This window comes from Platichthys flesus, chromosome 13, assembly GCF_949316205.1.
Source record: "Platichthys flesus chromosome 13, fPlaFle2.1, whole genome shotgun sequence".
Classification (NCBI taxonomy): Eukaryota; Metazoa; Chordata; class Actinopteri; order Pleuronectiformes; family Pleuronectidae; genus Platichthys; species Platichthys flesus.
In genome coordinates, this window is record NC_084957.1 from 150,017 (window position 1) to 170,854 (window position 20,838).

The following is a 20,838-nucleotide window of genomic DNA, read 5'->3' on the forward strand; positions in this document are numbered from 1 at the left end:
GTTAGTGTATGGTAAGTGTTTGCTCCAACAATAAATTGTTGACACAGAGCAGGGGGCGGGGACAGAACGTCAGGACCCGGTTTCAAAATACGTGATGACGTGTAGCACCGTTCAAGTCCTGCGAGCTGGACTCATGGAGTCAGAGGTGAGTGCAGCGGGTCACTTCCCCGTCACTTCCCCGTCAATATGAGTCTGTGTCCCAGTGAGGGCTCCGTCATCGGGTCTCCCCCGGGAACACACCCGGGGAGGTGGGGTCTTTATACCGACAGGAGGAGGCTAGTCAGCTGTTAGCTAATGGTAAACAGAGCTAACATCCAACTGAGCTAACAGCTAACTGAACTAAAAGCTAACAGAGCTAACATCTAACTGAACTGACAGACAGAAAGTTAGCTTGTCCGTTCAGAGAAACGTTTACACACATTTAAATGATTCACCCATTGACATGCAGAGACACTAATAACCTCGTATTAACCGGCAGAGACGTCTCCACACAGAATATTCACATCATAAAGAAAACCTGTATCTATAATCAAATCCAGCTGCCTATTTCTCAGGTGGACTCAGTGTTTGTCTCTGGACTCTGTCTCAGGTGGACTCAGTGTTTGTCTCTGGACTCTGTCTCAGGTGGACTCAGTGTTTGTCTCTGGACTCTGTCTCAGGTGGACTCAGTGTTTGTCTCTGGAATCTGTCTCAGGTGGACTCAGTGTTTGTCTCTGGACTCTGTCTCAGGTGGACTCAGTGTTTGTCTCTGGACTCTGTCTCAGGTGGACTCAGTGTTTGTCTCTGGACTCTGTCTCAGGTGGACTCAGTGTTTGTCTCTGGACTCTGTCTCAGGTGGACTCTTGAACATTGATCGATTGACCCGTGATCAGCTCATTGATCTGAATGATGACATCATGCTACTGATGACAGATGTTTACACATGTGAGTCTGAATACTCTCCTCTCCTGACCTCTATTCTGTGACCTGATGGAAAAGGTCACAGGGTCAAGCAGAGAGGAGAAGGAGAAGCTGTTTTCAGTTCATACAGAGGAAACATTTAATCATCACTTACTCACAGAAATAACAACTGAGCAGATTGAATTGAAAATCAAGTTGGTTTGGTCATTGTGAAATTCATAATTGTTAATGATTGTTACTTGCTAACCCTAACCTTTTTTTTTGTTGAAACCTTTCCAACAATGAAATTCATAATAATAACTAATAACTAACTAATTAATAAGGGAAGATAAAGGTTCCTGGCTAAATTCATTGATAAAACTTAATTGATTATAATAATAATAATTAATTATAGGGATTAATATATTATAATTGACTAGTGGTTCTCAACCTGAGGCAGGGGTCGTGACATAAGTGTGAGGGGTCAGATATTAAAGAGACAGAAATAAAATTATATAAGTAATACAAATTTATATATGTTAAAATGTATGGTTTTTAAATAAAAGAATGGAGATCTATATATGTTTTGTAAATAGATAAAATATCATCAGTTATTTTTCTTTCTCTTAGAAACACTGAAACTGTTTCTCCTTTTTTTTAACCCGAAAGGTCACGAGTTAATCAACTCGTCCACATTTTCAATTATTTTGACATCATTCAGGAAATAGATGGAACTCTTTCAGCACAATGGCCGACATTAAGTCTCTGTTTCCAATCAGATTTTTATTTGTGACCTCTGCTGGACCACAGGCTGTTATCTGTCGTCAGCTCATTTCCTGCTGCTGATATGAGTGTGGCGCTGCAGCAGCAGATAGAGCGACTGAGCGTCTGTGGGCGCCGCTCGCAGCCGCCGCTGCTGCATTAGCGCTCATTGTGGGCAGCTAAATGGAGGCGGGCTGGAATTCAGAGGAAGAACAGAAAGCTCAGGGAATGTAAGTCGTCCACTTCCTCCTGCTCATCATAATGGACGCTCTTCTTCACCAGGACGTGCTCAGATTACTGCCTCATTGTGCTCAACCTCAACAATAGTTCACATTTAACTGCTGAGTCTACGGCTGCAGCGTTTCCATCAGGCTCGTCAGTCACGCTGAGGTCGTGACCTGAGTTATAAAGAACTAAACCTGTTGTTTTACTTTATTAAAAACTTATGAAAAAAATCTGTATAAAACTATTAAAACAGTCAAACTTAAATCATTATTTTATATCTGCTGTAATGATTCGCCTCAGACTTTTCATAGAGCGCCACCATCAGGTCACATTTATATTTGTGTACTATTTTGGCAACAGCATCAAACAAAGTTGTACACTGTAGATGATGTTTAAACATCCCATATTTACAACAATCAATCTCAGCTATCATCTTTTTCCAGAGCAATATGATCAATAACCCTGGTCCCATCTCTGTCAGAGCTCGTCTCCCAGCATCCTGCTGGTGGAGCCGTTCTATGGTGGATCTCACAAACAGCTGATCGATCTTCTGAATGAAAATATCATCGACTGCTGCGTCTTCACACTCCCCGCCAAGAAGTGGCACTGGAGGGCGAGAATAGCAGCACTGTACTTCAGCCAGACCATCCCCACCTGCCCAACATACAGGTGAGCCTAGCACCTGGAGCTGAACGCCACTTGAAGCCACACTGGATTGCCTTGCCACAGGAAGCAAATGTTTTATTTACCACTTGATAGCATAGATTGGAAATAAGCGGAAGGTGAAGGTTCACCATTGATATGTTTGTGTATGTGTGATCGGGCCCTTACATTGGACCTACACACTTTCAGGTCTGTGACACTGAAGTGGATCAGGAGTCCGGTTCCATATAGCAAGTCTCTTGACTGAGGGGGAACTTCCTGTGTTGTTTTAACTCAAGTCAAAGTTGTTAGGGTTAGGGTGTGTTGTGACTCTTCTTCTGGACTTCCAGGTTGAATCTCAGCCGGTCTAAGTCCAGGTTCTAGACCTGAACATCTTAACGTGTTTGTCTCTGCAGGGTTCTTTTCAGCAGCTCGGTCCTGAACCTGTGTGAGCTGGTGGCTCTCAGACCTGATCTGGCTCGACTGAAGAAGATCCTCTACTTCCATGAGAACCAGCTGGTTTATCCGGTCCGCAAAGACCAGGAGAGAGACTTCCAGTACGGATACAACCAGGTTCTGTCATGGTAGGAGTGCTTCTGTCTTTATACAGTGATTGAACACGACAAACAGCTGGCTCGCTGGTTCCACCTCCGTCGGACAGAAGGTTCTGCTACATCTGGGTTTTTTAGGTTCACTTTGTGTTTCATTTGGCTCAGACACGAAGTTGACGTCACTGTTAAAATAACGTTTAACTCATAAATTCGTTTACCGAAATAAAATCATGAATGTCATTAATCGTCAGCTCACAGCGTTTGTCTTCATGAGCATGTCAGGCTGAATGTGATTGGTTAATGACCTGGCCTGACACGATTGGTTAATTGGGTTGACGTGCTGCTGTGCGAGTAATCAAAGTGGTTCATTAATCAGACGTATCGCAGTAAAGAGCAGCTCAGTAACTGAAAACTGATTGTTGTTGATCGGCAGAGCAGCTCGTCAATAAGTGTCCGTCCTCCGTCTCCACTAACGATGTTACAGTGGAATCAAGTAACACCACAGATCATTAGGACTCCTCTGATTGGACCACAGCCATACTACTTTGGATGGAGTTCAGAGAAACAAAGTCCGACCACAAAGTGGATGATGGATGGATCTATCCGGGATGAAACATTGATCGATCAGCTGATCAGCTCAAAACCAACCACAAAGTATTTCAGGATCAAAGTCAAACTTAACGTCATCATCAAAGAAAACAAACCACACACAACCAGAAAATACGACAGATCTGTAAAAGGAATTCAAGAAGCTTCACATCTGAGTGACTTCCTGTTCGGTCTTCACCTGTCTCTCTAACTCTCTCTGTCTGTCTCTCTCTTTGTCCTCCAGCCTGGTAGCAGACGTAGTCGTGTTCAACTCGTTCTTCAACATGGATTCCTTCCTGACGTCTATCTCCTCCTTCATGAAAAAGATTCCTGACCATCGACCCAAAGACCTCGAGCAGCTGATCCGTCCCAAGTGTGTGGTCCTGAGCTTCCCTCTTCAGTTTCCTGACGTCAGCAGGTCAGTGAGACCCCCCCCCCCCCCCCCCCCCCCCAAGGTTATTCCACTTACATTCAGCTTCAACAGCAGCAGGGTTTGATGAGGACTTCCCTTCAAACAGCAGAGACACTTCATTTTGAAATCTGTTGGTGGGTTTTAAACACGTCGGTTTGGAACGTGTCGTCTGTTTTTCAAAAGTCAGTTATGTTAAAGCTCCACCTCAAGCTACTGCTTTCGCAATAGCTGTTAAACTTTATTTTCCACCATTAAAGATGACGATAAACATATATGTATTTTTATAATATTTGTTCTTGTGTTTATTGACCCCTGTTGGTTTCAAAGGTGGACTGCGCATCACAACTCTCATTCAGACTTATCATCGCCGGCCGAGGTTGCAATGACAGACTGTGCGATTGTGACGTATTTATTTGTGTCACATGTTTCAGAGGGTTCATTATTTCCTCTGGAGGGTTAGAATCTGTGTGTTGGTTGTATGTGTGCTGTATAGTTGGTTGTGTTTCTGTTATGTAGTGGTGGTCATGTCAGTGAGCTGCAGGATGACTCCTCTCTTCCCTCCAGTGTTTCTCGGCTCATTTTCAGATGTTAATGTGTCTGATCCACAGAGTGTAAGTAAGTGATTATATGCATGGACGACAATCCCCCCCCTCACGCCCGCGGTCGTCCAACACTGAGTCCGACGCTTTGAAAATAAATCGCTCACAGAAACCTGGCGGGGGGAAGGAGGGGGATGTCTTCAGATTCATGGAGGAAAAAAACTTGGAAGAAACTAAACTATTTCAGTTTTTTTTAAAAAGAAGGCTTCATCTAAAGATTAATGCTTTTGTTGTTGGATACAGATGATTTCACATTATTTCATGTTCAGTTGACCTGTTGTACATTAACAAACGAATAATTAACAGTTTTTCTCTTTGAATAGTTTTAACTGAAGATTTTCTCTGGGCATTACTCAAATAAAAAGATGAAATGATTACTGGTTTTACAATTAACCACGGTGAAATTCCAGACGGTTAGTATTGCCATGTGAAGTTTCACTCATCATTAAAACTGTGGTTGGTTATCACAGTGTAAAGCTCATTGTTAACTGTCCAGCATCATCACAGTGAGTGAACAGGCGCCCTGGTGCAGCAACGTGGGTTTGTTGTGTGCATGTGTGAACTTTACTTTGTGTTGTTTGATTCTCACGAGAGTTGATGAGACACATGAACGATCCAGAACGATCCAGATTCATGATCCGACGATTATTACAGATTATGACGCATTGAAGAAATGACGGCCCTTTATCCAGGAACATAAATTTGAATTTGGAAGGTTTTTGTTAAGATCATTTCTACGTGTGAGTGATTACAAAACATCAGAGAATGAGAGTCTGTTGCTGGCTGGTCCTGAGAAACCCTAACCCTAGAGGCAATCCTTTTTCATTTCATTCCTTTTTTTATATTGTAGCAGAAACACCATGATAATTTGTTTAATTTGTCGAGTAGATGGGAGTTCCCCCTCAGTTCATCAATCAATCAAATTTTATTTGTAAAGCCCATATTTACAAATCACAATTTGTCTCATTGGCTTTAACAATGTGAGACATCCTCTGTGCTTAGACCTCAACAAGAGTCAAACTACTAAAAACCCTTTTAACAGGTAAAGAAGGTAGAAACCTCAGAGACACATGTGAGGATCCATCTCCCAGGACGGTGCATGGTGGGAGTTCTCCTTCAGTCCAGACCTATAGCAGCATGGGATGGTTCAGGACCTGATCCAGAACTATAGACTTTATGAAAGAGGAACGTTTTAAGTTTAAGCTTAAATGTAGAGATGGTGTCAGACTGTAGAACCCAGAGTGGGAGCTGGTTCCACAGGAGAGGAGCCTGGCAGCTGAAGGTTCTACCTCCTGTTCTGCTCTGACAGACTCTAGAACCACCAGAGAACCTGTGTTTAGGGAGAGCAGTGATCTATCAGGACAGGACAGTGTTATGAGCTCTTTGATATATGAAGGGTTTGGTTGTTCAGATCTTTCCACGTGAGGAGCACGATCTTGATATTCAGAGTTTCACAGGGAGCCAGTGCAGAGAAGCTCAGAGCAGTGAGATGAGGACCAACTGGAGCTTCTCACAGACTCCCTGGGACGTCCTGATAATAAAGACTAACACTGGTCCAGTCTGGAGGGAACAAATGGACGAGTTTCTCAGCTTCCTTCTGAGACACGATAATCACGCTTTGTTTTCTAGTTTTAATCAGAAATTATTCTTGGGCTCAAACCAACATTTGTTCTTCAGATCAGTTTGTGTCAGTGAAGTGATTCAGGGTTAAACAATTCTCCTGTGTTCTAAAAGAAGAAAGGAAACCGTGTCTTTTGTGGTGAGTCTGAGGCGTCTTTGTGGTCGCTGGTTGTCGTATCCATCTATCAATCGGCCTTTGAGTGGAGGACTTTTGTAATTTAATAGTGATTGACCTGAGCGGGTAGAAACCTGCAGCGGGACACAAAGACATCACATCCATCACAGCTGAGCAGCAGGACGTCCACTTGTCCCTGACTGAAACCAGATTAATGTGGACACCACGTGATCAGCAGGTGTCTGATTCTGGACAGACTCCAGTCTTCTCTTCTGTGTCTTTGTGCAGCTTTGGGGTTCTGCTGGGCGTCAGGTGTGAAACTGTGAATCCAATAAAACCTTTGTTTTAAACCAGTCTGATGATGGTTCTGCTCTATTTGGGTTTACATGACACCACAGTCTGTTCTGTTTTGGTTCTTGTGTTCTGTTCTGTGGATCTCATCTGTTGGTTGGCTGTTCCAGATGAAGCAGAGCTTTGGAAACAGGTGGAGGATGTAAGTTCGACCTGCTCTGTTAGAAGTCTGTAATCGTCCCAGATGCTTTTCACGGTTTGACCAATCAGAGCTGGCTTTCGTTTGACTGAAAGGTCAAATCAAGAGTTTCTGTTAGTTCTTCAGACGAGACAGAAACTGTTCTTTAAATTTAGTTTGGGAACCTCAGTGCTTTGTGAGGATTTTAGAAATAAAGCACACACATTCACAGCAGATTCCATGTGATGACTTTGTGTGTGTGTGCGCTGGGGAACTTTAACTCATGAGTTGTGATTAGGGGTCTCACGATACCAAAAATCCAGTAGTCGGTGCCAATACCAGTAAAATAACACGACTCTCGATGCCACGATAAAAAAACACTTCACGTCATCCTCCAGAGCAGGGGGCGGCAACCTGCGGCTCTTCAGCCTCTGAGGTGGCTCCCTGTGCAGTTCATATGTTGAACGTGAGTGAAAGTCACGTTCATTTTTAAATCATCATCGTGTCAGGCCGTCATGCGCGCGCGAGATAGAGGCTGTGTCTCTGAGCTAGTGAGCGGGGGGGGGGGGGGGGGCTCGTTCACGTGAAGCAGGCGCTCACTGACTGACCGGCTGCTTCTTATCAGTGGAAACAGTGAAAACACAGAGTTTCTCTGGTCTCAGCTGCTCACAGATCAGCGCCGCAGCTCCAGAAGAGGCGCAGCTAGCATCGGTGCTCACGGTTCTTATGGTGCTTCAAAAAAATGGGCATCGTCTGTGTTTTGTTATTTTAGTATCGAAAGTGTCGGCTCTCGTGACATCCCTAGTTGTGATCACAGTAACTACAAACACACACAGGGTCTGCTGTCATAAGGATCTGGTTCAGGATCTGGTTCAGAATTTGGTTCGGGATCTGGTTCGGGATCTGGTTCGGGATCTGGTTCGGGATTTGGTTCGGGATTTGGTTCGGGATCTGGTTCGGGATCTGGTTCGGGATCTGGTTCGGGATCTGGTTCGGGATCTGGTTCGGGATCTGGTTCGGGATTTGGTTCGGGATCTGGTTCGGGATCTGGTTCGGGATCTGGTTCAGGATCTGGTTTGGGATTTGGTTCGGGATCTGGTTCAGGATCTGGTTCGGGATCTGGTTCAGGATCTGATCAGCTGATTCTTGGTTCATGTCACAGTTTTTCCTCCTTTTTGTGCGGTTCGACGCCATGACGACGGTTTGACTGTAGCGTTAGACTCTGTTTTTAATAAAGTAAAGAAGTGAAGTGATTTTGATCTTCATCAAACTCAGAGGTGACGTCATCACACGGATCACTGTTGATTTAACATAATTGATCCCCCCCCCCCCCCACACACACACACACGTGGACACAGTCATGTTTTCATGCATCTGGTCAAACATCTCATTTCTAAATTGGATTATTGAATCATGTTTTTACAGAGGCAGCGAGCAAACCACTCTGTCCCCCTGTCCTCCTCCTTTCCTCCTCTCCTCCTCCTGTCCTCCAGTCCTCCTCCTGTCCTTCTCCTGTCAGTCCTCCTCCTGTCCTCCTCCAGTCCTCCTCTCCTCCTCCTGTCCTCCTCCTGTCCTCCTCTCCTCCTCCTGTCCTCCAGTCCTCCTCCTGTCCTTCTCCTGTCAGTCCTCCTCCTGTCCTCCTCCAGTCCTCCTCCTGTCCTCCTCTCCTCCTCCTGTCCTCCAGTCCTCCTCCTGTCCTCCTCCTTTCCTCCCCCTGTCCTCCTCCAGTCCTTCTCCTGTCAGTCCTCCTCCTGTCCTCCTCCTTTCCTCCTCCTGTCCTCCTCCTGTCCTCCTCCTTTCCTCCTCCTGTCCTCCTCCCCCTGTCAGTCCTCCTGTCCTCCTCCCCCTGTCAGTCCTCCTGTCCTCCTCCCCCTGTCAGTCCTCCTTTCCTCCTCCTGTCCTCCTCCCCCTGTCAGTCCTCCTGTCCTCCTCCCCCTGTCAGTCCTCCTTTCCTCCTCCTGTCAGTCCTCCTCCTGTCCTCCTCCTTTCCTCCTCCTGTCCTCCTCCTGTCCTCCTCCCCCTGTCCTCCTCCAGTCCTCCTCCTGTCCGTCCTCCTCCTGTCCTCCTCCTGTCCTCCTCCTGTCCTCCTCCCCCTGTCCTCCTGTCCGTCCTCCTCCTGTCCGTCCTCCTCCTGTCAGTCCTCCTCCTGTCCTCCTCCTGTCCTCCTCCTGTCCTCCTCCTGTCCTCCTCCCCCTGTCCTCCTGTCCGTCCTCCTCCTGTCCGTCCTCCTCCTGTCAGTCCTCCTCCTGTCCTCCTCCCCCTGTCCTCCTCCAGTCCTTCTCCTGTCAGTCCTCCTCCTGTCCTCCTCCTTTCCTCCTCCTGTCCTCCTCCTGTCCTCCTCCCCCTGTCCTCCTCCAGTCCTCCTCCTGTCCGTCCTCCTCCTGTCCTCCTCCTGTCCTCCTCCTGTCCTCCTCCCCCTGTCCTCCTGTCCGTCCTCCTCCTGTCCGTCCTCCTCCTGTCAGTCCTCCTCCTGTCCTCCTCCTCCTGTCCTCCTCCTGTCCTCCTCCTGTCCTCCTCCTGTCCTCCTCCCCCTGTCAGTCCTCCTGTCCTCCTCCCCCTGTCAGTCCTCCTGTCCTCCTCCCCCTGTCAGTCCTCCTGTCCTCCTCCTGTCCTCCTCCCCCTGTCCTCCTCCAGTCCTCCTCCTGTCCGTCCTCCTCCTGTCCTCCTCCTGTCCTCCTCCTGTCCTCCTCCCCCTGTCCTCCTGTCCGTCCTCCTCCTGTCCTCCTCCTGTCCTCCTCCTGTCCTCCTCCCCCTGTCCTCCTGTCCGTCCTCCTCCTGTCCTCCTGTCCGTCCTCCTCCTGTCCGTCCTCCTCCTGTCCGTCCTCCTCCTCCTGTCCTCCTCCTGTCCTCCTCCTGTCCTCCTCCTGTCCTCCTCCCCCTGTCCTCCTGTCCGTCCTCCTCCTGTCCGTCCTCCTCCTGTCAGTCCTCCTCCTGTCCTCCTCCCCCTGTCCTCCTCCAGTCCTTCTCCTGTCAGTCCTCCTCCTGTCCTCCTCCTTTCCTCCTCCTGTCCTCCTCCTGTCCTCCTCCCCCTGTCCTCCTCCAGTCCTCCTCCTGTCCGTCCTCCTCCTGTCCTCCTCCTGTCCTCCTCCTGTCCTCCTCCCCCTGTCCTCCTGTCCGTCCTCCTCCTGTCCGTCCTCCTCCTGTCAGTCCTCCTCCTGTCCTCCTCCTCCTGTCCTCCTCCTGTCCTCCTCCTGTCCTCCTCCTGTCCTCCTCCCCCTGTCAGTCCTCCTGTCCTCCTCCCCCTGTCAGTCCTCCTGTCCTCCTCCCCCTGTCAGTCCTCCTGTCCTCCTCCTGTCCTCCTCCCCCTGTCCTCCTCCAGTCCTCCTCCTGTCCGTCCTCCCCCTGTCCTCCTGTCCGTCCTCCTCCTGTCCGTCCTCCTCCTGTCAGTCCTCCTCCTGTCCTCCTCCTCCTGTCCTCCTCCTGTCCTCCTCCTGTCCTCCTCCTGTCCTCCTCCCCCTGTCAGTCCTCCTGTCCTCCTCCCCCTGTCAGTCCTCCTGTCCTCCTCCCCCTGTCAGTCCTCCTGTCCTCCTCCTGTCCTCCTCCCCCTGTCCTCCTCCAGTCCTCCTCCTGTCCGTCCTCCTCCTGTCCTCCTCCTTTCCTCCTCCTGTCCTCCTCCTGTCCTCCTCCCCCTGTCCTCCTCCAGTCCTCCTCCTGTCCGTCCTCCTCCTGTCCTCCTCCTGTCCTCCTCCTGTCCTCCTCCCCCTGTCCTCCTGTCCGTCCTCCTCCTGTCCGTCCTCCTCCTGTCAGTCCTCCTCCTGTCCTCCTCCTGTCCTCCTCCTGTCCTCCTCCTGTCCTCCTCCCCCTGTCCTCCTGTCCGTCCTCCTCCTGTCCGTCCTCCTCCTGTCAGTCCTCCTCCTGTCCTCCTCCCCCTGTCCTCCTCCAGTCCTTCTCCTGTCAGTCCTCCTCCTGTCCTCCTCCTTTCCTCCTCCTGTCCTCCTCCTGTCCTCCTCCCCCTGTCCTCCTCCAGTCCTCCTCCTGTCCGTCCTCCTCCTGTCCTCCTCCTGTCCTCCTCCTGTCCTCCTCCCCCTGTCCTCCTGTCCGTCCTCCTCCTGTCCGTCCTCCTCCTGTCAGTCCTCCTCCTGTCCTCCTCCTCCTGTCCTCCTCCTGTCCTCCTCCTGTCCTCCTCCTGTCCTCCTCCCCCTGTCAGTCCTCCTGTCCTCCTCCCCCTGTCAGTCCTCCTGTCCTCCTCCCCCTGTCAGTCCTCCTGTCCTCCTCCTGTCCTCCTCCCCCTGTCCTCCTCCAGTCCTCCTCCTGTCCGTCCTCCTCCTGTCCTCCTCCTGTCCTCCTCCTGTCCTCCTCCCCCTGTCCTCCTGTCCGTCCTCCTCCTGTCCTCCTCCTGTCCTCCTCCTGTCCTCCTCCCCCTGTCCTCCTGTCCGTCCTCCTCCTGTCCGTCCTCCTCCTGTCCTCCTCCTCCTGTCCTCCTCCCCCTGTCAGTCCTCCTGTCCTCCCCCTGTCCTCCTTCGTGTCCACAGAAGCTGCTCTGTTTGTGTTTCAGTTGTAATGAGTGTGATGAGCAAACAGCTGTTTCTTTCTCTTTGTGTGTTAGACTGATGCCCAAACACAAACTGGTCCGTGAGCAGCAGAACAGTGATGAGCCTCAAACTCACAGGTAGACCCCCCGACGCTCCGTCACCCGACGCTCCGTCACCCGACGCTCCGTCACCCCGACGCTCCGTCACCCGACGCTCCGTCACCCCGACGCTCCGTCACCCGACGCTCCGTCACCCGACGCTCCGTCACCCGACGCTCCGTCACCCGGACGCTCCGTCACCCGGACGCTCCGTCACCCGACGCTCCGTCACCCCGACGCTCCGTCACCCCGACGCTCCGTCACCCCGACGCTCCGTCACCCCGACGCTCCGTCACCCCGACGCTCCGTCACCCCGACGCTCCGTCACCCGGACGCTCCGTCACCCGACGCTCCGTCACCCGACGCTCCGTCACCCGACGCTCCGTCACCCCGACGCTCCGTCACCCCGACGCTCCGTCACCCGACGCTCCGTCACCCGGACGCTCCGTCACCCGACGCTCCGTCACCCGACGCTCCGTCACCCCGACGCTCCGTCACCCGGACGCTCCGTCACCCGGACGCTCCGTCACCCGACGCTCCGTCACCCCGACGCTCCGTCACCCCGACGCTCCGTCACCCCGACGCTCCGTCACCCCGACGCTCCGTCACCCCGACGCTCCGTCACCCGGACGCTCCGTCACCCGACGCTCCGTCACCCGACGCTCCGTCACCCGACGCTCCATCACCCCGACGCTCCGTCACCCCGACGCTCCGTCACCCGACACTCCGTCACCCGGACGCTCCGTCACCCGACGCTCCGTCACCCGACGCTCCGTCACCCGGACGCTCCGTCACCCGGACGCTCCGTCACCCCGACGCTCCGTCACCCCGACGCTCCGTCACCCCGACGCTCCGTCACCCCGACGCTCCGTCACCCGGACGCTCCGTCACCCGACGCTCCGTCACCCGACGCTCCGTCACCCGACGCTCCATCACCCCGACGCTCCGTCACCCGGACGCTCCGTCACCCGACGCTCCGTCACCCGGACGCTCCGTCACCCGACGCTCCGTCACCCGACGCTCCGTCACCCCGACGCTCCGTCACCCGACACTCCGTCACCCGGACGCTCCGTCACCCGACGCTCCGTCACCCCGACGCTCCGTCACCCGACGCTCCGTCACCCGACGCTCCGTCACCCCGACGCTCCGTCACCCCGACGCTCCGTCACCCGACACTCCGTCACCCGACGCTCCGTCACCCGACGCTCCGTCACCCGGATGCTCCATCACCCTGACGCTCCGTCACCCCGACGCTCCGTCACCCGACGCTCCGTCAACCCGACGCTCCGTCACCCGACGCTCCGTCACCCGACGCTCCGTCACCCGACGCTCCGTCACCCGGACGCTCCGTCACCCGGACGCTCCGTCACCCGACGCTCCGTCACCCCGACGCTCCGTCACCCCAACGCTCCGTCACCCCAACGCTCCGTCACCCCGACGCTCCGTCACCCCGACGCTCCGTCACCCGGACGCTCCGTCACCCGACGCTCCGTCACCCGACGCTCCGTCACCCGACGCTCCATCACCCCGACGCTCCGTCACCCCGACGCTCCGTCACCCGACACTCCGTCACCCGGACGCTCCGTCACCCGACGCTCCGTCACCCGACGCTCCGTCACCCGACGCTCCATCACCCCGACGCTCCGTCACCCCGACGCTCCGTCACCCGACACTCCGTCACCCGGACGCTCCGTCACCCGACGCTCCGTCACCCGGACGCTCCGTCACCCGACGCTCCGTCACCCGACGCTCCGTCACCCCGACGCTCCGTCACCCCGACGCTCCGTCACCCGACACTCCGTCACCCGACGCTCCGTCACCCGGATGCTCCATCACCCCGACGCTCCGTCACCCCGACGCTCCGTCACCCCGACACTCCGTCACCCTGATTCATCGCTTCGTCACCCAGATGCTCTGTCAGCCCGACGCTGCATCACCCTGACGCTCCGTCACCCGACGCTCCGTCACCCGACGCTCCGTCAACCTGACGCTCCGTCACCCGACGCTCCGTCACCCCGACACTCCGTCACCCTGATTCATCGCTTCGTCACCCAGATGCTCTGTCAGCCCGACGCTGCATCACCCTGACGCTCCGTCACCCCGACGCTCCGTCACCCTACGCTCCGTCACCCGGACGCTCCGTCACCCGACGCTCCGTCACCCGACGCTCCTTCACCCGACGCTCCGTCACCCGGACGCTCCGTCACCCGACGCTCCGTCACCCCGACGCTCCGTCACCCGACGCTCCGTCACCCGACGCTCCGTCAGCCCGACGCTCCGTCACTCTGATTCATCGCTCCGTCACCCCGACACTCCATCACCCGACGCTCCGTCACCCGAAGCTCCGGCACCTGCAGCTCCGTCACCCGATGCTCCGTCACCCGACGCTCCGTCACCCCGACGCTCCGTCAGCCCGACGCTCCGTCACTCTGATTCATCGCTCCGTCACCCCGACACTCCATCACCCGACGCTCCGTCACCCGAAGCTCCGGCACCTGCAGCTCCGTCACCCGATGCTCCGTCACCCGACGCTCCGTCACCCCGACGCTCCGTCACCCCGACGCTCCGTCAGCCCGACGCTCCGTCACTCTGATTCATCGCTCCGTCACCCCGACACTCCATCACCCGACGCTCCGTCACCCGAAGCTCCGGCACCCGCAGCTCCGTTACCCCGACGCTGCATCACCCCGACGCTCCGTCAGTCCTACGCTCCATCACCCCTGACTCCAACACTTCATTCGAATTGAGTGATATAAATATTTATAATAATTTAGTTGGTGTGAAATGAATCTATATGAAATCAAACCCAATAGAGATGAGGTTTTATTGTTTTAATGATTCTCATAATCAGTATAATAAATATAGTTATCTGAGTTAAATCATCTTTATTAGGATTTATTTTTCCAACAGGTCTGAGGATCCACATCCGGCCACAGTGGAACATGACCTGGAACCAGTTTCAGACCAGGACTCTGGAGACCAGTTCAAACCTCTGCACATCGTGTGGCCTCATCGATGGTGAGTTCTCTGGGTTCGGGTTTTTACAGACATGATGACTAAAACACCTCAGTTTAAAAAGACTTTAATACCAGGAACCAGTCATATTTTTTATAAATTGAAATAAAATCACAAAGAAAATCGATATTTTCAAATAAGTTGTAATTTACCTTGAAATGGTTGCTATGACAACAATCGTAGTTGATTAGAAACCTTATGAATAAAATGATTTTATTTGAGGGTTAACTTTAGGGTCTGGGCTAACCCTCATTTATAAGAATGTATGTAAAGCTGATGACACGAACAAAGAATTATATTTATTGAATAAAGTTGTTTATGTCTAATATAAAACAAAGTCAGACTCAAGATGAAAATGTGTAAATTAAGTTTTTGAATAAAAGAAAAAAGCCAAATGAGGCTCCCGACGTCAGACTGATGTTTGAGAGAAAAGACGAGTCGGACGTGTTTTTAAATCAGATTATGAAACATGAAGTCGAGCGTTTCCTCGTGTTTTCCACCTTCTCTTGTATCAGTGACAAAGCAGCGTCGTGTAATCTGCTCTCAACTGAGCAAAACACACAGATGGATTAAATCTGCGGCCGGCGAGCACGCTGCTTTTATTCTGGTCGGATGGAGGATTTCAGTTAATCTCTCAGATTGAAGCTTCGCTCATCTCATCTGTTTTTATGTTTAATCTGTGTGTGGCCTGGATCCTCAGATTACAGCTCCGTCTTATTGCTGCTGCTGCGGGGGAGCGTGGGGGTGTGTGTGGGGGCTGAACAGCTGTTCCAGGTGAAGACGCTGCAATGCCCGGGGGGGGGGGGGGGGGGGTAAGTCTTTGTGAGATTTACGTTGATCAGGATTCAGACTCTGATTGAAAGAGAAACAGCAGGTGGTGACGAAGACACATCCAACAGATTCACTTATTATTTCACTGCAGCGACCACGACGACTCCCTCGTGCCCCCGGAGTCCACTGGATGTCATGACACCAATGTCACATGACCGGTGTCTGTGTTGATTGTTTAAAATTGAAGGTACAATAAAGTGTTTCACAAAGTTGTCAAATCAGAAAAAAAAAGGTGTTTAAATGTTTAAAATTTGTTAAAAAAAAAAAAAGAGGAGAACGCGTGTTTAAACCAACGACAACACACTGTACTAACAAACGCACACACTGTACAACACGCAGACACACACACTGTACTAATTTATAAGTTAACTTATTTACAGGACGCCTTATTGCTAATGTTCCTAAAATGAATTGTGTGTGTGTTTGAAGGGAACATGATAAAAACCCAGAGCTGTTCTTCTCAACACTCATGAGACTGAAAGAGAAACAACTGAACTTCAAGCTGTCGGTGCTCGGAGAGACATTCACTGACATCCCAGGTAAACACAAACACACACAGAGACTCTCAGTCTCACACACACACACAGACACACACATGGACAGGTCAGTGAGCAGCGCGACGTCTGAGTTTGCTCTGACTTTTCTGTCCTTAAAACAGTTTGTGTGTGATTGGACGCTACAGAGGTCAGAGGTCGGCGCTGCGTCATCCTTACGACAGTATCATCAGCTGATCATGTGATAATGACGGTGCGTGTTTTAGAGAAATGAAACGACGATCTCCATCCTCTGTGATTTCAGTGATGAGGTCACTCAGGATCGATTCACCTGAGTCTGAGCTCCGATCATAAACATCCACTCTCATCCACATCTGATTTAAAGAGTTTTTATCTCTTCTTCACCCCGCAGCCATCTTCTCTGAGGCTCGCCGTCAGCTGGACTCTCACGTGGTGTCGTGGGGCTTTCAGAGCAGGAAGTCAGATTACCTCCGAGTTCTGTGCGAGGCCGACGTGGTCGTCTCCACCGCCAAACACGAGTTCTTCGGCGTCGCCATGTGAGTTTCCTTCATACGCACGTCACAGTATCATTCACTTTAATCAGTCACGTTACTCACACTGATCCTGGGTCACGGGTGAGCTGTGTGTGCTGCTCTGTGATTGGCCTGCAGCTCAGACTTCAGTCACCTGGTCGACTCTCTCATGTCTCCATCAGGTGGATCTGAGCTTCAGGCCGAACAACCAACCAGATGCTGTGCTCTCTGAAGCTCGGCCAATCAAAGGGCTCTGATGTGAGCGTGTGATCTTCACCTGATTCATGTGTGAACTTTGAATCACTGGAGCTTCTTTAATAAAACAGATTTCAACAGTTCAAATTCTGTTAATGAGAAAAACTCAGTTTCATCATAAACATGAAGATATGACGTCAGCTGTCTCTGTCTCTCTCTCTTTCTCTCTCTCTGTTTCTCTCTCTCTCTGTCTGTCTGTCTCTCTCTGTCTCTCTCTTTCTCTCACTGTCTCTCTCTCTCTCTGTCTGTCTGTCTCTCTCTGTCTCTCTCTTTCTCTCACTGTCTCTCTCTCTCTGTCTGTCTGTCTGTCTGTCTCTCTCTGTCTCTCTCTTTCTCTCACTGTCTCTCTCTCTTTCTCTACGTCTCTGTCTCTGTCTCTCTGTCTCTCTCTGTCTGTCTATCTGTCTCTGTCTGTCCCTGTTTCTTTCTCTCTGTCTGTCTCTGTTTCTTTCCCTCTTTCCCTCTTTCTCTCTGTCTGTCTATCTGTCTCTGTTTCTTTCTCTATGTCTCTCTCTGTCTGTCTCTGTTTCTTTCTCTCTGTCTCTGTCTCTCTGTCTCTCTATCTGTCTCTGTCTGTCTCTGTTTCTTTCTCTCTGTCTCTGTCTCTCTGTGTCTGTCTCTGTTTCTTTCTCTCTGTCTCTGTCTGTCTCTCTCTCTCTGTCTGTCTATCTGTCTCTGTCTGTCCCTGTTTCTTTCTCTCTGTCTCTGTTTCTCTATCTGTCTCTGTCTGTCTCTGTTTCTTTCTCTCTGTCTCTGTCTCTCTGTCTCTCTGTGTCTGTCTCTGTTTCTTTCTCTCTGTCTCTGTCTGTCTCTCTCTCTCTGTCTGTCTATCTGTCTCTGTCTGTCCCTGTTTCTTTCTCTCTGTCTCTGTTTCTCTATCTGTCTCTGTCTGTCTCTGTTTCTTTCCCTCTTTCCCTCTTTCTCTCTCTCTGTCTGTCTATCTGTCTCTGTCTGTCTCTTTCTCTCTGTTTCTCTATCTGTCTCTGTCTGTCCCTGTGTGTCTCTCTGTCTCTGTATCTGTGTCTGTCTGTCTCTGTTTCTCTCACTGTCTCTCTCTCTCTCTGTCTGTCTGTCTGTCTGTCTCTCTCTGTCTCTCTCTTTCTCTCACTGTCTCTCTCTCTCTCTGTCTGTCTGTCTCTCTCTGTCTCTCTCTTTCTCTCACTGTCTCTCTCTCTTTCTCTACGTCTCTGTCTCTGTCTCTCTGTCTCTCTCTGTCTGTCTATCTGTCTCTGTCTGTCCCTGTTTCTTTCTCTCTGTCTGTCTCTGTTTCTTTCCCTCTTTCCCTCTTTCTCTCTCTCTGTCTGTCTATCTGTCTCTGTCTGTCTCTTTCTCTCTATTTCTCTATCTGTCTCTGTCTCTCCCTGTGTGTCTCTCTGTCTCTGGATTTCATTGGTGAGAAGTTGTCTCCATCACCTTTCAGGACGAAGTTGATTCATCTTTGACAACAAACATTAAAAAGAGGAAAATCAAAGCTGGTCTGAACGTTTTTGAAATAACTGAGCCGCAACAAACGTTTGTCCTCTTGTCTCTCGTCCTCATGTTGCCACTTTCTCATGTCTTCATGTCTTCAGGTTGGAAGCTGTTCACTGCGGATGTTTTCCTCTGTGTCCGAAGGCTTTGGTGTATCCTGAGATATTTCCAGGTGACTAAGGACACGTTGTTGTCTTCTTGTCGTCTGTGTCCTCACTCTTCCGTCCCTCACCTCCTCTTCTTCGTCTTCTTCTCGTCATGTAGCACAGTATCTGTACTCCACACCTGAGCAGCTGTGCAAACGTCTGCAGGAACTCTGCAGGAGGCCCGAGCTCGCCCGCAGACATGTCCTCAAGGTAACCACATTGTATTAAATACACGTCTCATAAGAGGCATTTAGATTTTGTAGTGATAAATCAATGTCATTCAAGACTTTGATTCTGATGAAATATAAAATGAACCTTTTGTTTTTTGATTAAAACTTTGATGTTTGACAGTGTGATGATGTCATCAGATGATTGACAGGTTAATGTCAATGTTTAGTTTTGAACGAGGTGATGATTTCATGATGAAACTAAACAGAGTTCTGTAAAGTTCTGTTAAGGTTGAGTCTGGAACCAGAACCAGATCCAGGACCGGGCCGCGTTGATCACAGCTGATTCTCCGACATCTCAAAGTTCTCCTTTAACTCGTGTTGCAGGTCGACACCTCCTCCTTCTCCTGGACGCGTCTGAAGGATCGTTTTGAGATGCTGCTGCAGACTCAGGTCCCTGAACGCAGCGCAGGCCGGTCTGAGGCTGAGGTCCATTAGCTGGTGATGGTTGGAGGTCTGGATGGAGCAGAACGCCGCGGTGACATCCAGTACGAGCGTCTCTCGTTCCTCTGAGCTCCGGAGACGCCGAGTCTGGAACTGTAAACGTCTCCGTCTTCTGGAGACTGAGACGTCTGCTTTCATGGGTCTGATTGGGGGAGGGGGGGAGGGGGGGGGGGGTGTTAACTGGCAGCCCCGCTTCCTGAATCTGGAAACCTGTTCGATCTTCACCACAGCCGCCAGTCTGTGGTGAATGGACCTGCGTCCACCAGGTCACGTGATCAGTGTTACCAGGTGTGAACCTGAGAGTGACATCACACACTGTGGCCCCACATCATCACTATGACGACACGACCTCATGATGTGATCTGCTGAGCAGAATCAAGATATAGAACAAGAAGAGTGTATTATTGTGGAACTGAAATATTGTTACTTGTTTTTTAATAAAAAATGTTGAGTGAGTTACGTTTGTGAAACAGTTTCATCATTTTGATTATAAAAGTAGTTTTAACGGTGAGTGACCGAAAAAAAATATATTACTGAGGACAAAAACAAAGTGGGGAAGTGAATATTATGATAAATATAATTATAGGAAATGAATAATGTATTAAACATTAGTTTAAATTATATATTTATATCAACAGTTCATTTGGGGCAATATATTTAAAATCATTAATGATGAATGTAGAGTATTTCCATGTGTAGATCCGTTCAGTCAAACCACTGTTTGAATTGAAGGGTGGAGCGTCTTCAGTGTTTTTAAATCACATAATATTTCAGCCTCCAGCCGAGAAGAAGAGAATCGTATGAAATTCAAAGAACACTTTGGTTTGAGGCTTTTCTCCAAACTGGATTATCACCAAAGAGCAGAAACATTCATTTCACGCTTCAGGAGTGAATCTGGTTTGAGACTCAGCTGTGATCGTAGAGTCGTCTCCTCCAGCAGCGAATGAACACGTCACACGCTCAGAACACGTCACACGCTCAGAACACGTCACCGCTCTGAACACATCACACGCTCAGAACACGTCACATGTTCAGAACACGTCACACGCTCTGAACACGTCACACGCTCAGAACACGTCACCGCTCTGAACACATCACACGCTCAGAACACGTCACATGTTCAGAACACGTCACACGCTCTGAACACGTCACACGCTCAGAACACATCACATGTTCAGAACACGTCACACACTCTGAACACGTCACACGCTCTGAACACGTCACACGCTCTGAACACGTCACACGCTCAGAACACGTCACACGTTCAGAACACGTCACACACTCAGAACACGTCACACGTTCAGAACACGTCACACGCTCTGAACACGTCACACGCTCTGAACACGTCACACGCTCAGAACACGTCACACGTTCAGAACACGTCACACGCTCAGAACACGTCACACGTTCAGAACACGTCACACGCTCTGAACACGTCACACGTTCAGAACACATCACACCTTCAGAACACGTCACACGCTCAGAACACGTCACACGCTTAGAACACGTCACACGTTCAGAACACATCACACCTTCAGAACACGTCACCGCTCTGAACACGTCACACGTTCAGGACACGTCACACGCTCTGAACACGTCACACGCTCAGAACACATCACACCTTCAGAACACGTCACACGTTCAGAACACGTCACACGCTCAGAACACGTCACACGCTCTGAACACGTCACACGCTCAGAACACGTCACACGTTCAGAACACGTCACACGCTCAGAACACGTCACACGCTCTGAACACGCCACACGTTCAGAACACGTCACACGTTCAGAACACGTCACCGCTCTGAACACGTCACACGTTCAGGACACGTCACACGCTCTGAACACATCACACCTTCAGAACACGTCACACGTTCAGAACACGTCACACGCTCAGAACACGTCACACGCTCTGAACACGCCACACGTTCAGAACACGTCACACGTTCAGAACACGTCACACGCTCTGAACACGTCACACGTTCAGAACAC

At 50.9% G+C, this 20,838-nt stretch overlaps 1 protein-coding gene across 3 annotated transcripts; it reads left to right on the forward strand.

Annotated features, from left to right (window-relative positions):
* The first annotated feature begins 13 nt into the window (after nt 1-13).
* On the forward strand, nt 14-19,306 carry gtdc1 (glycosyltransferase-like domain containing 1). Of its 3 annotated transcripts, none has more exons than XM_062402889.1 (11): nt 14-145; nt 2,348-2,535; nt 2,925-3,092; nt 3,892-4,065; nt 11,409-11,471; nt 14,343-14,450; nt 15,708-15,817; nt 16,185-16,329; nt 18,132-18,202; nt 18,295-18,386; nt 18,731-19,306. In XM_062402889.1, exons 1-11 carry the CDS (start codon nt 95-97, stop codon nt 18,839-18,841), a joined length of 1,281 nt encoding a protein of 426 aa, XP_062258873.1. In that variant the 5' UTR covers nt 14-94; the 3' UTR covers nt 18,842-19,306. The 3 variants fall into 3 exon arrangements, with proteins under 3 accessions (XP_062258873.1, XP_062258875.1, XP_062258874.1); XM_062402890.1 differs by lacking the exon at nt 14-145 and adding an exon at nt 159-297; XM_062402891.1 differs by lacking the exon at nt 11,409-11,471.
* Nucleotides 19,307-20,838: the final 1,532 nt, after the last annotated feature.

Coding starts and splice junctions, on each gene's coding strand:
- gtdc1 (XM_062402889.1), top strand. CDS start 95: ATGACGTGTAGCACCGTTCAAGTCCTGCGAGCTGGACTCATGGAGTCA. Junction 146..2,347: donor CTGGACTCATGGAGTCAGAG/GTGAGTGCAGCG, acceptor CATCTCTGTCAG/AGCTCGTCTCCCAGCATCCT. Junction 11,472..14,342: donor GATGAGCCTCAAACTCACAG/GTAGACCCCCCG, acceptor TTTTTCCAACAG/GTCTGAGGATCCACATCCGG.